At 43.5% G+C, this 12,546-nt stretch overlaps 2 protein-coding genes across 2 annotated transcripts; one reads left to right on the forward strand and one right to left on the reverse strand.

Moving 5' to 3' along the window:
- On the forward strand, positions 1-6,369 carry siah2l (seven in absentia homolog 2-like). Its single transcript, XM_083888814.1, has 3 exons — positions 1-445; positions 3,662-3,841; positions 5,086-6,369. Exons 1-3 carry the CDS (start codon positions 32-34, stop codon positions 5,455-5,457), a joined length of 966 nt encoding a protein of 321 aa, XP_083744940.1. The 5' UTR covers positions 1-31; the 3' UTR covers positions 5,458-6,369.
- A 1,901-nt stretch (positions 6,370-8,270) lies between these two features.
- On the reverse strand, positions 8,271-11,414 carry rbmx2 (RNA binding motif protein X-linked 2). The gene is made up of 6 exons (XM_083890233.1): positions 11,370-11,414; positions 10,511-10,626; positions 10,371-10,422; positions 10,040-10,169; positions 9,331-9,517; positions 8,271-8,922 (listed from the first exon to the last, which is right to left on the reverse strand). The coding sequence occupies exons 1-6, from the start codon at positions 11,372-11,374 to the stop codon at positions 8,327-8,329; spliced, it is 1,086 nt and encodes a 361-aa protein (XP_083746359.1). The 5' UTR covers positions 11,375-11,414; the 3' UTR covers positions 8,271-8,326.
- Between the last annotated feature and the right edge of the window lie 1,132 nt (positions 11,415-12,546).

Consider the following 12,546-nt stretch of genomic DNA (forward strand, 5'->3'; position numbering starts at 1 on the left):
CGGTAGATGTCAGCGGCGGCTTCTGGAAGTCATGAGCCGCCCGTCTTCGGCCGGAGCTGGAGCCGGTGGTGGAGGAGGAGGGGCCGGGAAAGCAGGCGGTGGGAAGCACGGAGGCTCTGGAGGAGGAGTCACCGCCGGCGTCGCAGCGGCAGCCGCCTCCGGGCTGAGCTCCGTGCCCGGCGGCTCGGGGTCAGTCGCCCCTTCCGTCGCCGTGTCCCTGATCTCCGGGGGCGGGCAGCCGTCGGAGCTCACGGCGCTGTTCGAGTGTCCCGTGTGCTTCGACTACGTGCTGCCGCCCATCCTGCAGTGTCAGGCGGGTCACCTGGTGTGTCACCAGTGCCGGCAGAAGCTGAGCTGCTGCCCCACCTGCCGCGTCCCGCTCACGGCGAGCATCCGCAACCTGGCGATGGAGAAGGTGGCGTCCACGCTGCCGTTCCCCTGCAAGGTAGCACGCACACACACATACACACAAAACAAACACAGTGGGCGTGGTCTCTGACCCAGAAACTTCATCCATCAGTTTCAATGTTTTGATTTCTTTCACGTGAGTTTGAACGATGTTTTCAGACGTTTATGAAGGGATTAATGGGACAGTTTAAGTTTTTGTTTTTTGTTTTTTAAAGCGTGTTCATACTGTACTGTGAGCGCCCCCTGCTGCTGAGAGGAGGGATGGCACGATACGGCTTTTTCGAATATTTACCGATACGGCATGGAAATGAGTTCGTGACACAGTTTCAGCTTCACGTGTGTCAGTGATACAGCTGATCACGTTACACACACACACACACATGAATGTTGAATAGTCTGAAACATGAGTGTCTGTGTTCTTGTACCTGCGGCATACTGAGGACCAGTGAGGCGTTTTTAACCAACAAAGTGAGGTCATTTTTACAAAGTGAGGACATTTTGGCCGGTCCTCACTTTGTTTTCATTGAAATCACTTCCTTAGGTTGTAAACATGCTATACTCTGTTTTTAACAAAGGTCCTCAATTTAAATTTGGTACAAAAACCCGTTTTCCAGCCCTGATGTTTCACACACTTTTTGCTCAGGGGCTCCACCTGCAGACAGTTTATGGTACTGCACCAGGTAGTTCTTTATAGACGTCATTCATGAAGTAGATATTTGTAGTTGTGTTGATTTATAAAGTGGAAATGCTGGTCCTCACTTTGTCAGCACTTTTACCCGGTCCTCAGTATTCAAGATTCAAGATTCAAAGTGTTTATTGTCATACGCACAGTAAAGAAACATGTTTCCCTGTACAATGAAATTCTTACTTTGCTGTCTACCCAAAAATACCAGCACAAAGTAGAAAGAAATGTTTTAAAAAGTGTAATATACATAAGAAAAATAATAAATATTACCAAAAAACTAAAATAATATATATGCATGAAATAAGTATAAACATATGCATATATACAAGCAAGAAGAACTGTACATAAAGTGCACACTGGTTGTGCAAGATGCTGTGCAAACAGATTTAAAGTGACATGTGTCAGGTTGCAGCATGTGTGTGTGTGTGTGTGTGTGTGTGGTGAATCTGATCCTGTAAGTGCTGCACAAACTCTCCATCAGTGTGTGATTGAATCAGGTTCTTTTTATTTAATGGATGCTCCTCCTCATCATCATCATTTGTCTTTAAGTGGACACAAGGAGGACATCTGAAGGAATGAGGACATGATCTTCAGGAACATCTCAGATGTCCAACACTGGAATTATGTGGTCTTTTATATAACGTTTTTCACAAAAATGGAAAATGTTCACATTTAAGAAGCTGAAAAATTCAAATATTCACATTTAAGAAGCTGAAAATTTAAAATATTCACATTTAAGAAGCTGAAAAAACTGAAATATTGACATTTAAGAAGCTAAAATGAATGAAATATTTACAATTAAGAAGCTGAAAAACTGAAATATTCACATTTAAGAAAATGAAAAATTCAAATATTCACATTTAAAGGTGAAGTAAGTAGTTTATAGTGCCATCTAGAGGAGAGGCTGAAATTTACAACAAAGAACTGCTCCTCTGCTCACCCCCTCCCTGCCCTGAGCGCTACGGTATCCTCAGCCGGTCAAATGTCGTCCTCGTCGTCTTTCTCCGTGTCAGCAGATGAGGTTCATGAGGTGAGGGAGAGGGAAAAATTCTAATATATTCATTTAAAAAACTGAAAAAATTCAAATATTTACATTTAAGAAGCTGAAAAATTCAAATATTCTCGTTTAAAAAGCTGAAAAATGTAAATCATCGCTGTGAGAGGATCTGAGGTCACGTGACGTGGTTTACAGTCAGCTGACAGGAAACGCTTAATTCTTCTGTCAGCGATGGATTTAAGCGCTGGGATGTTTCCACACGAGGACGTCATGTGACACAAACACTGAGCTCAGAGTGTGTGTGTGTGTGTGACAGATGCTGGGAGGAGGAGGCGGAGCAATACTCCTATTCTCTCTTTCTCCCCGCCCCCACTGTGTGTGTGTGTGTGTGTGTGTGTGTGTGTGTGTGTGTGTGTGTGTGTGTGTGTGTGTGTGTGTGTGTGTGTGTGTGTGTGTGTGTGTGTGTGTGTGTGTGAGCGGTCGATTTGAGGACGAATGTTTTTCTGCCGCGCAGAGAGAGAGAGAGAGTGTTTTCCTCAGTGTGTGTGTGTGTGTGTTGGACACCACAGTTCAGACTGTGTGTGCGTGTGTTGGCATTTGTGTGTGTGTGTGTGTGTTACATCTTTACCACAGAAGAAGAAAACACATTTTTTTGTTGTTTTCTTCTGCTGCCACTGCAGTAAAAGAGAGAGAGAGAGAGAGGACGTGCGAGGTTCAGCTGCATTACTGCTGCGTCTACACAAGCTGGTACGTCCGTGTGTGTGTGTGTGTGAATATTATCAATAACTGTATATAAAGACGATCAATAACTGTCACTCACTCTCCCACACCAAACCCCATAGAGAAAATCAGTGATTTTAGCTCACAGGGACACAGGAGCTGCTGGTCCTCTGCTGCCTCGTGTGGTCACTTTGTGTCACTGAGTTAAGTCTAAAGTAAATATTTTAAAAGCCGAATTCACTAAAATAAGACATTGTAAGTTAGTGATGGAGGCAGCAGTAGATCAACAACTCCTGTGAACTCCTGTGTGCTGTGATGTTAAAATCACTGGTTTTCTCTATGGACTTTGGTGTGGGAGAGTGATGTTGATGTTTTTGTGTGTGTGTCTGTGAGACAGCTGTGTGTGTGATGCTGTGTCCAGCCTCCTGCCTGCCTCTCCTCAGGGAGTTGGCTCAGTGGCGCTGCCTGCTGGGCCGGCATCGCCACCGCGGCGTCAGCTCGGCTAGCGTCACGGTGCTAACGGCTAACGCCGGGCGTCAGAAAGCTCAGCGCGGGTCAGAGGTCAAGGACAGAGCCGGTCGTCCTGTGGGCTGCACCAAACCTCTGTCGGAGCGTCAGGTGAGTGGAGGACGAAGAGGAAAAAAAAACATCGTACGAGTTTGCGGGAAAATTTTGCTTTTTATTTCAAAAATAAAAGGTTTTTCAGCTTCTTAAGTGTCCTCAAACACAACCATAGTACATGTACACTCACTCAGAACAGGTTCAAGCTCTCTTTAATCCACTGAAAAATTCATGACTGCAGAGGATTCATGTCTGTGTTTGTGTGTGTGTGTGTGTGTGTGTGTCCTCAGTTCTCGTCCTCCGGCTGCCTGTTGTCTCTTCACCACAGCGAGAAACCCGACCACGAAGACGCCTGCGACTTCCGTCCATACTCGTGTCCGTGTCCCGGGGCGACCTGTAAGTGGCACGGCTCGCTGGACGCCGTCATGCCGCACCTGACACACGCGCACAAGTCCATCACCACGCTGCAGGTGAGCGCTCAAGGCTCCGCCCCCAACACGCAATACTTCGTTTTCAGTTTTCTGAACTCCAGCGCATGAGAGCTAACGTAAACAGTGCAGGGTTCGCAGTCTGTTGAGCTACGAGGGCTAACGGGGAACGTCCTCGTCTTCAGAGACTATAAAAGACGCTAAAATGTCACGTCACGTCACGTCACGATCCGATTTTTGACTCACAAGTACGCAATTTATTTAAGTAATTGCATAAAGTAAGCAATTTGAGGAAATGGAGTAAAATTGCACAATTTATTTCGGAACTGGAGTAAAAGTTTGTAATTCATTGAGAAAATGTCATAACAGTATGTAATTTATTGAGGAAAACTAGTAAAAGTACGTAATTTATTTCAGAACTCTCGTGCACAATTTATTTTGGAAATGGAGTAAAAAGTATGCAATTTATTTCTTTAATGGAGTAAAAGTACGCAATTTATTTCGGAAATGGGGTAAAATTGCACAATTTATTTCGGAACTGGAGTAAAAGTTCCTAATTCATTTAGAAAATGTCGTAAAAGTATCCAATTTATTTAGGAAATGGAGTAAAAGTATGCATTTTATTTGGTTATTGGAGTAAAAGTACGCAATTTATTTCAGGAATGGAGTAAAATTGCACAATTTATTTCGGAACTGGAGTAAAAGTCCGTAATTCACATAGAAAATGTCGTAAAAGTATGCAATTTATTGAGGAAATGGCGTAAAAGTATGCAATATATTGAATAAACTAGTAAAAGTACGCAATTTATTTCAGAACTCTAGTAAAAATGCGCAATTTATTTTGGAAATGGAGTAAAAGTACACAATTTATTGAGGAAATTGAGTAAAAGTATGCAATTTATTGAGGAAAACTCGTAAAAGTACTCAATTTATTTAGAAAATGGAGTAAAATTGTACAGTGCAAATTTTTTTTAGCAAATGACATAAAATTACAAAATGTATTTAAGAAATGTCTTAAAGTGCGATATTTATTTAGGAAATGGAGTAGAAGGGCGCAATTTATTTAGGAAATGTTGTAAAAGTACACAATTTAATTAGAAAATGGAGTAGAAGTACACAATTTATTTCGGAAAGTTAGCTTGTGGAGTTAAAGTTGCTGGAATAAAGAGTTAATTTTGTCCTTGCGTAGACTGACATGACGAGAATGAAGGCATGTGTGACATGTGTGTATGTGTGTACTGCGCTCAGCCACCAGGGGGCGTGACATGTGCGTTTTGCACCTGCAGGGCGAGGACATCGTGTTCCTGGCGACGGACATCGACCTCCCCGGCGCCGTGGACTGGGTGATGATGCAGTCGTGTTTCAGTCACCACTTCATGCTGGTGCTGGAGAAGCAGGAGAAGTTCGAGGGTCATCAGCAGTTCTTCGCCGCCGTGCTGCTCATCGGGACGCGGAAACAGGCCGACGCCTTCGCCTACCGCCTGGAGCTCAACGGCAACCGCCGCCGCCTCACCTGGGAGGCCACGCCCCGCTCCGTCCACGACGGCGTGGCGGCCGCCATCGTCAACAGCGACTGCCTGGTGTTCGACGCCGCCGTCGCACACCTGTTCGCCGACAACGGCAACCTGGGCATCAACGTGACCATCTCTGCGTGCTAATGCTGGGGGGGGGGGGGGCGTGGCCTATATCCTCCGAACTCCGTGTGTTGTCGCCCGATTGTAGAACGTGACACGGGATTACGACCGCGCAGCGTCTTGAGTAGTTTGTGATCCTGATGTCACTGCGGGAAACAAAGTCACTCTTTCGTAGCGACACACGTTTGACGCAAATATCGGCGCTAACGAGGCGGTCGAGCTTGTGATATTGCGATTATTCTTGACGTAAATTGCGACATTAAAAAAGAAAAAAAACGGTTTGACTTCAGCGTCTCTTTGAGTTTATCCTGAACCGAGTCAGTCTTTCGGTTTTTACATCGCACTTCGTCACGGTTGCGAATTTGAGCGCTGGAACGTTGGGTTGATTGACAGGCGTGTCGGCCAATCGCTGCACTCGCTCACAGGAAGTGACACTTAAACACATATTTGTTTGTTGTTTTTTAAAATATTTAAACTATTTCTCTAAATGAGGAAACATTTTGTAAAAATTTAATCCGATGTTTATCAATTGTCTTTTTGTCGATAAACGAATGAAACCTCAGACGCGGCGTTTTTTTTTACTAAAAACCAAAGATTCAGTTTAGGAAATAGAAAATCTTCATATTTTCTTGAATTAAAGCAGAAAAACACGAAGAACACATTTTTTTTTGCTCTCGACTTTTATTCGCACGAGTTCTAACGGACGACACAACCTCAGGGGGCGTGGCCTTTACCGTCCGCCTGTTGTCGATGGATTGTTTTTTTTTTACTTGAGTTTGAACAAATATCAGGAATTCGGATTTCAGTGACGACACCAACACACGCGTTTATTTAACCGCTAGCGCCTTAAACTTCGTCCGCCCCCATTTTGGTGCTGATGCCCCGCCCCCCCACGAACTCGTCGCACGAAAAAAATATCTGAAGTTACCTCTGACCTCTGACCCCTCACACCCTGGCGGTGTTTTTTTCCGACACGACCTTTCACCAAAACTGGACGACTGGTTCGTTCGTTGGATCACGATGTAACATAACGTTGTTTCTGTCGCAGAAATAAACATGTGGTATAATGTGGACATGTAGGTTCTTTTTGTCGCGAGTTGCAGCCCTAAATATGTACTGTATGTCCTATTATCGTGGATGAAACACGTGTACTTTGATTAAGTTATTACACATTTACTGTGCGCCGAATGCCAGCGGGACATCGTTTGTCAACAAAAACGGGTTTAAAACGTTGGATTTTTCCAACAACGTTCGCACGCTCGCTGTTAGCTGGCATACCCGCTAGCAGGTTAGCATACAGCTAACAATGACAGTGTGAATAAACACATAAAAACAGCTGATTAAAAATCTGGAATATAAACATCATCGTTCATAAAAGAACTTACTTCATCTTGGAACAGAGATGCTATCCAACGGTGCTAGCACGGTGCTAATCCGTTGAAATTAGCCATTTCCGTTTCGACCTCTGCTGCCGCCTGCTGCCTGGATGTCTCAACTGCAGGCTAAATGTGATAAAAAATGACGAAACCGCAACGAAACACGTGCTAAAAGTGTACACTATACCCCCCATAGACGCAGTCAGGCATAATTATACATAGTAATCCAAAATTACGACATTAATTCGACTCAGACCGATGATGTGGAGATTAACCGCCTGTACACCAGGTGGCGCTGCACGGCTCATCGTTGTGTGCTGACCCGGGTTGTAAACACTGGTGTGTCGGCTGATCCAGGAACAGTTATTAGGTGTATGAAGCAACACAAATGAAAGTGTGTGTTATATTTTAACATTTAAACAAATTTATCTGTAGACGTTTATCGGCGCAGTCCGTGTGACGATTCTTACGTCAGTTAGCAATGCTAACTTAGCATTAGTTCCCGGCTTCCGCTAGCTACAGCACCGTCACCTGTCACCACTGGAGTCCCATGGATTCATTAATGACAGTAAATTTGGGAAATATTATATTATTTTGAACACATCGTTGCGTTTTTTGTTGAAAGTCTGCTCCGGGTAAGTGAAACAGAACCTTGACCAGGATCATGTGGCTGCTCCGCTCTCTGTTACGCGCTTCACTGTTCAAAACCAAACCTGCTTCAAATTTCACTCAATTGAACAAACGTTGTCGTGTTTATACGTCATAGGTGCGCGTTAAAAATGTCGCAAAAATACTCTTTATTTATATTTTTTATTTTGTTGTCTGAAAGCGTTACAAAATCCAATACTAAAATATGTACGTCATTTTTAAACAATAAAAGGAAACAAAAAATTCTTTTTTTTTACAAAAGTGAAAAATAGGTTTGGAAAGATGCAGCGCCCTTTTTTCTTTCTTTTTTTATCGAAATGTGCAAAAAAATGAGCGAAAGTACGCAATTTATTGAGGAAATTTCGTAAAAGAACGCAATTCATTGAGGAAATGGAGTAAAAGTATGCGATTTATTTAGAAAATTGAGTAAAATTATGCTATTTATTTATTTATTCAAAAGTACGCAGTTTATTTAGGAAATGTCGTAAAAGTATACAATTTATTTAGGAAATGGAGTAGAAATACGCAATATATTGAGGAAATGGAGTAAAAGTACGCAAGTAACTTCAGGTATTGTCCCGTCTCTCGCGTCACAGTTCTCACACGAATGTCGTAATGCAACATTTAGCATTTGCGTGTTCGTTAGCACAACTGGAAAGAACAGGGACAACGCAGCGCCCCCTTGTGGCAACAGTTGTGTGTTTGTGAACTTTTTAACAAATGTTCCCACCGTCGCATTTTTTAATCACAGTTTATAATTAACGCGTTTAAAATTTAGCGCAGAAAATAAACAAAATAAGTTGTGATAGAAACATTTATTCAGAAAAGGAAAACATTTGATCTGGAAAATAAAGTCATGTCTACGTCTGCTATCGCTGTCTGTCTCTTCGTCTGTCTTCTCTGTCTTTATCCACGTCCCTCTTCCTGTCCTCACGGTCCATGTCCCTCTTCCTGTCCTCACGGTCCACGTCTCTCTTCCTGTCCTCACGGTCCACGTCCCTCTTCCTGTCCTCACGGTCCACGTCTCTCTTCCTGTCCTCACGGTCCACGTCCCTCTTCCTGTCCTCACGGTCCACGTCCCTCTTCCTGTCCACATCCCTCCTCCTGTCCTCTCTGTCCCGCTCTGTCTCTTTTCTCCTCTCACCGTCTCCGTCCATCCCTCTTCGTCTGTCCTCTCTGTCCATGTCCCTCCTCCTGTCCTCTCTGTCCACCTCTCGTCGTCTGTCTCCATCCCCCTCTCCTTCCCAACGTCTCCTCCTGTCCTCCTGTTCTGCTCTCTGTCCGTTCTCTTGTCCGCCTGGTGGCGCCCCCCTCTGGTTGTACTTGTCATAGGCGCTGTCCTCTTTTTCCTCTTTGACTCTGACGGCAGGAGGAGGAGGTGAAGCAGAGGAGGAGGAAGACGACGCTCGTCTCTCCTTCTCTTTCTTCTTCTTTTCTTTCTTCTTTTTCTTCTTTTCTTTCTTGTCTGAGACAGAAGAGCAGGAGACATTAGAGGACACTTCAGGTGAGGACCTGCACACCAAACCCCATAGAGAAAATCAGTGATTTTAGCTCACAGGGACACAGGAGCTGCTGGTCTACTGCTGCCTCGTGTGGTCACTTTGTGTCACTGAAGTTTATCTAAACGAAGAATTTTTAAAGCCGAATTTTACGAAATAAGTCATTGTAACTCAGTGATGGAGGCAGCAGTGGATCAACAACTCCTGTGAACTCCTGTGTGCTGTGATGTTAAAATCACTGGTTTTCTCTATGGGCTTTGGTGTGGAAACAAACTTCACTTTCTTGTTGACAAACAGTGAGACAAAGACGTGAACGTGTTCTTAAGACATCGTAGACTTCTGTCACGTTAAAACAAAATGGCGGATGTCCTCACCTTTCTTCGCCTTCTTCACAGGGACACTGAGCAGCTCCTCTTCCTCTGAGGAAGACGACGGACACTTTGCGATTTTGGGAGCGCAGCCCTCCTCCCTCAGCTGCTTGGTCACGTCGTCAATGTCCTCGTGGTCTTTGGGAGGACGATAGTCTTTGACGTGGTCCACGCGGAGAGTCCGACCTTTGATCTGAGGCACACAAAAAAAAACAAATATTAAAAAAAACACGCAAATTTCTCGTGTGACTGTTAAGCGTCATTACGCAAAGGGGCACGCTACGATATCACAATATTTAGTCATGATATGATATTATCACGATATTCAGTCACGCTACAATATCACGATATGATATCATAACGGTATTTAGTCACACTACGATGTCACGGTATTTAGTCACGCTACGATATCACGGTATTTAGTCGCACTACGATGTCACGGTATTTAGTAACGATACGATATCACAGTATTTATTCACGCTACAATATCACGGTATTTAGTAACGATACGATATCACGGTATTTCTTCACGCTACGATATCCCGGTATTTAGTCGCACTACGATGTCACGGTATTCAGTCACCATACGATATCACGATATTTAGTCACCATACGATATCACGATATTGCAATCATACATTGCGATATGACCCACAAACGGCAGGTGGGCGGTCTCTCAAAGATGATGTCACTCAGGTAAGTTAGCGTACGTCACCTTGATACCGTTGAGGTTGTCCACAGCGAGGACGGTGCTCCTCTGGTCCTCGTAGCAGATGAAGCAGAAACCCTTGGACTTTCCCGTCTTCTTGTCTCGCACCAGGTTGATATTCACGATCTCGCCGTACCTGTTCCAGCAAGAGGGGGCGAAATCCCGCGTGAGTTTTTGGGCCCCAAACTTTGACTTCAGATTTCTACACGTGTGTTTTAAATAACGGACATAAAATGTGTAAGGGACCAAAGTGTGGCGTACGCTACTTATGTATTTTACTCTGTGATTATATTTTATTGTTATTTACTAACACGTGAGGTCGTGTGCGTGTACGTACTGTGAGAAGACGCAGATGATGTCGCCTTCTGTCAAATCGTACGGAAATCCACCTGTAGAGACGAAGACGGACGTCAAAAACAGCTAAAGTGTTTATACGTATACATATATATATATATATACATATAATAAATCACTTACCAACAAAAATCCAGGCACTGTCTTTGTAAACGTTGTGCCAGGAAACAGAATCCTTGACCCCGAGGTTGGCCTCGCGCTCGTTTAGTTCGTTGATTAGCTTCACCTTCGTCAGCGGACTGAAAAACACAATACACACCGTTAGCAATACTTTCAACGATACACTGATCTGTTTGTATCATCTTTATCACTGACCTGAACAATTGTTCGATATCACGACTAAAAATCGTGATATTGTTGCGTGACTAAATATCGTGATATATCATATTGCAATACCGTGATATTTCACATCGTGATACCGTAGCGTGACTAAATATCGTGATATTGTAGGACCTTATACCGGGCTGCAACAATTATTCGATTAGTAAACGTAAACGATTTTGATCATCGATTAATTGGGTTGTGAGTGTTATTATTTCAATAGTTAAAAAACAGGTTTCTGTTATTTTTCAGCTAATTAAACGTGAATATTTTGAATCACTTTTCGTTTCCAGGTTTGGTTAAGACCGATCAACATTTTATTGACCCTTTATGTACTCGATTAACCGGGAAAATAATCGCGAGTTGCAGCCCTAAATATGTACTGTATGTCCTATTATCGTGGATGAAACACACGTACTTTGATTAAGTTATTATACATTTACTGTCCGCCGAATGCAAAGCGGGACATAGTTTGTCAACAAAAACGGGTTTAAAACGTTGGACTTTTCCAACAACGTTCGCACAACGCTCGCTGTTAGCTGGCATACCCGCTAGCAGGTTAGCGTACAGCTAACAATGACAGTGTGAATAAACACTTAAAAACAGCCGATTAAAAAGCTGGAATATAAACATCATCGTTCATAAAAGAGGGTTCACTTACTTCATCTTGGAACAGAGATGCTATCCAACGGTGCTAGCACGGTGCTAATCCGTTGAAATTAGCCGTTTCCGTTTCGACTTCCGGCCTCTGCTGCCGCCTGCTGCCTGGATGTCTCAACTGCAGGCTAAATGTGATTTTAAAAAATGACGAAACCGCAACGAAACACGTGCTAAAAGTGTACACTATACCCCCCATAGACGCAGTCAGGCATAATTATACATAGTAATCCGAAATTACGACATTAATTCCACTCAGACCGATGATGTGGAGATGAACCGCCCGTACACCAGGTGGCGCTGCGCGGCTCATCGTTGTGTGCTGACCCGGGTTGTAAACACTGGTGTGTCGGCTGGTCCAGGAACAGTTATTAGGTGTATGAAGCAACACAAATGAAAGTGTGTGTTATATTTTAACATTTAAACAGATTTATCTGTAGACGTTTATCGGCGCAGTCCATGTGACGATTCTTACGTTAGTTAGCAATGCTAACTTAGCATTAGTTCCCGTCCTCCGCTAGCTACAGCACCGTCACCTGTCACCACTGGAGTCCCATGGATTAATTATTGACAGTAAATTCGGGAAATATTATATTATTTTGAACACATCGTCGCGTTTTTTGTTGATAAACTGCTCCGGGTAAGTGAAACAGAACCTTGACCAGGATCATGTGGCTGCTCCGCTCTCTTTTACGCGATTCACTGTTCAAAACCAAACCTGCTTCAAATGTCACTCAATTGAACAAACGTCGTCGTGTTTAAACGTCATATGTGCGCGTTAAAACAACAAAAATGGGTTTTCCTGACTCGTGGAGGCTTTCTGAGAAATTCGGCGCACGACAAAGTTAAACATGACATTTGGAATTTATTTAAATTCAGTCAGGAACTGGCCGAGTTCATGTTTTTCTGTTCACAGAATAGTCAACATTGTAGTGTTTGTACGTAAAAGGCAAACAGTGTAGTGTGTTGTATATGTGTACATGATGCATTCATCATAAATAATCTGCACACAGATGCTAAAAACACACTTTAGTCAGAAGAGTTTGTGTACGAACACATATTCCTTAAATTGGCAGAATAATGAGTGGGGTTTGGTGGCAGATGTATGTTTCCATGTTGCCAGCAGGGGGAGCCACTGTGTGACAGTGATGAAACATCTCAACGTTTATTATTCAATGGAC

Source organism: Microchirus variegatus, assembly GCF_963457635.1.
Source record: "Microchirus variegatus genome assembly, chromosome: 5".
NCBI classification, from domain to species: Eukaryota; Metazoa; Chordata; class Actinopteri; order Pleuronectiformes; family Soleidae; genus Microchirus; species Microchirus variegatus.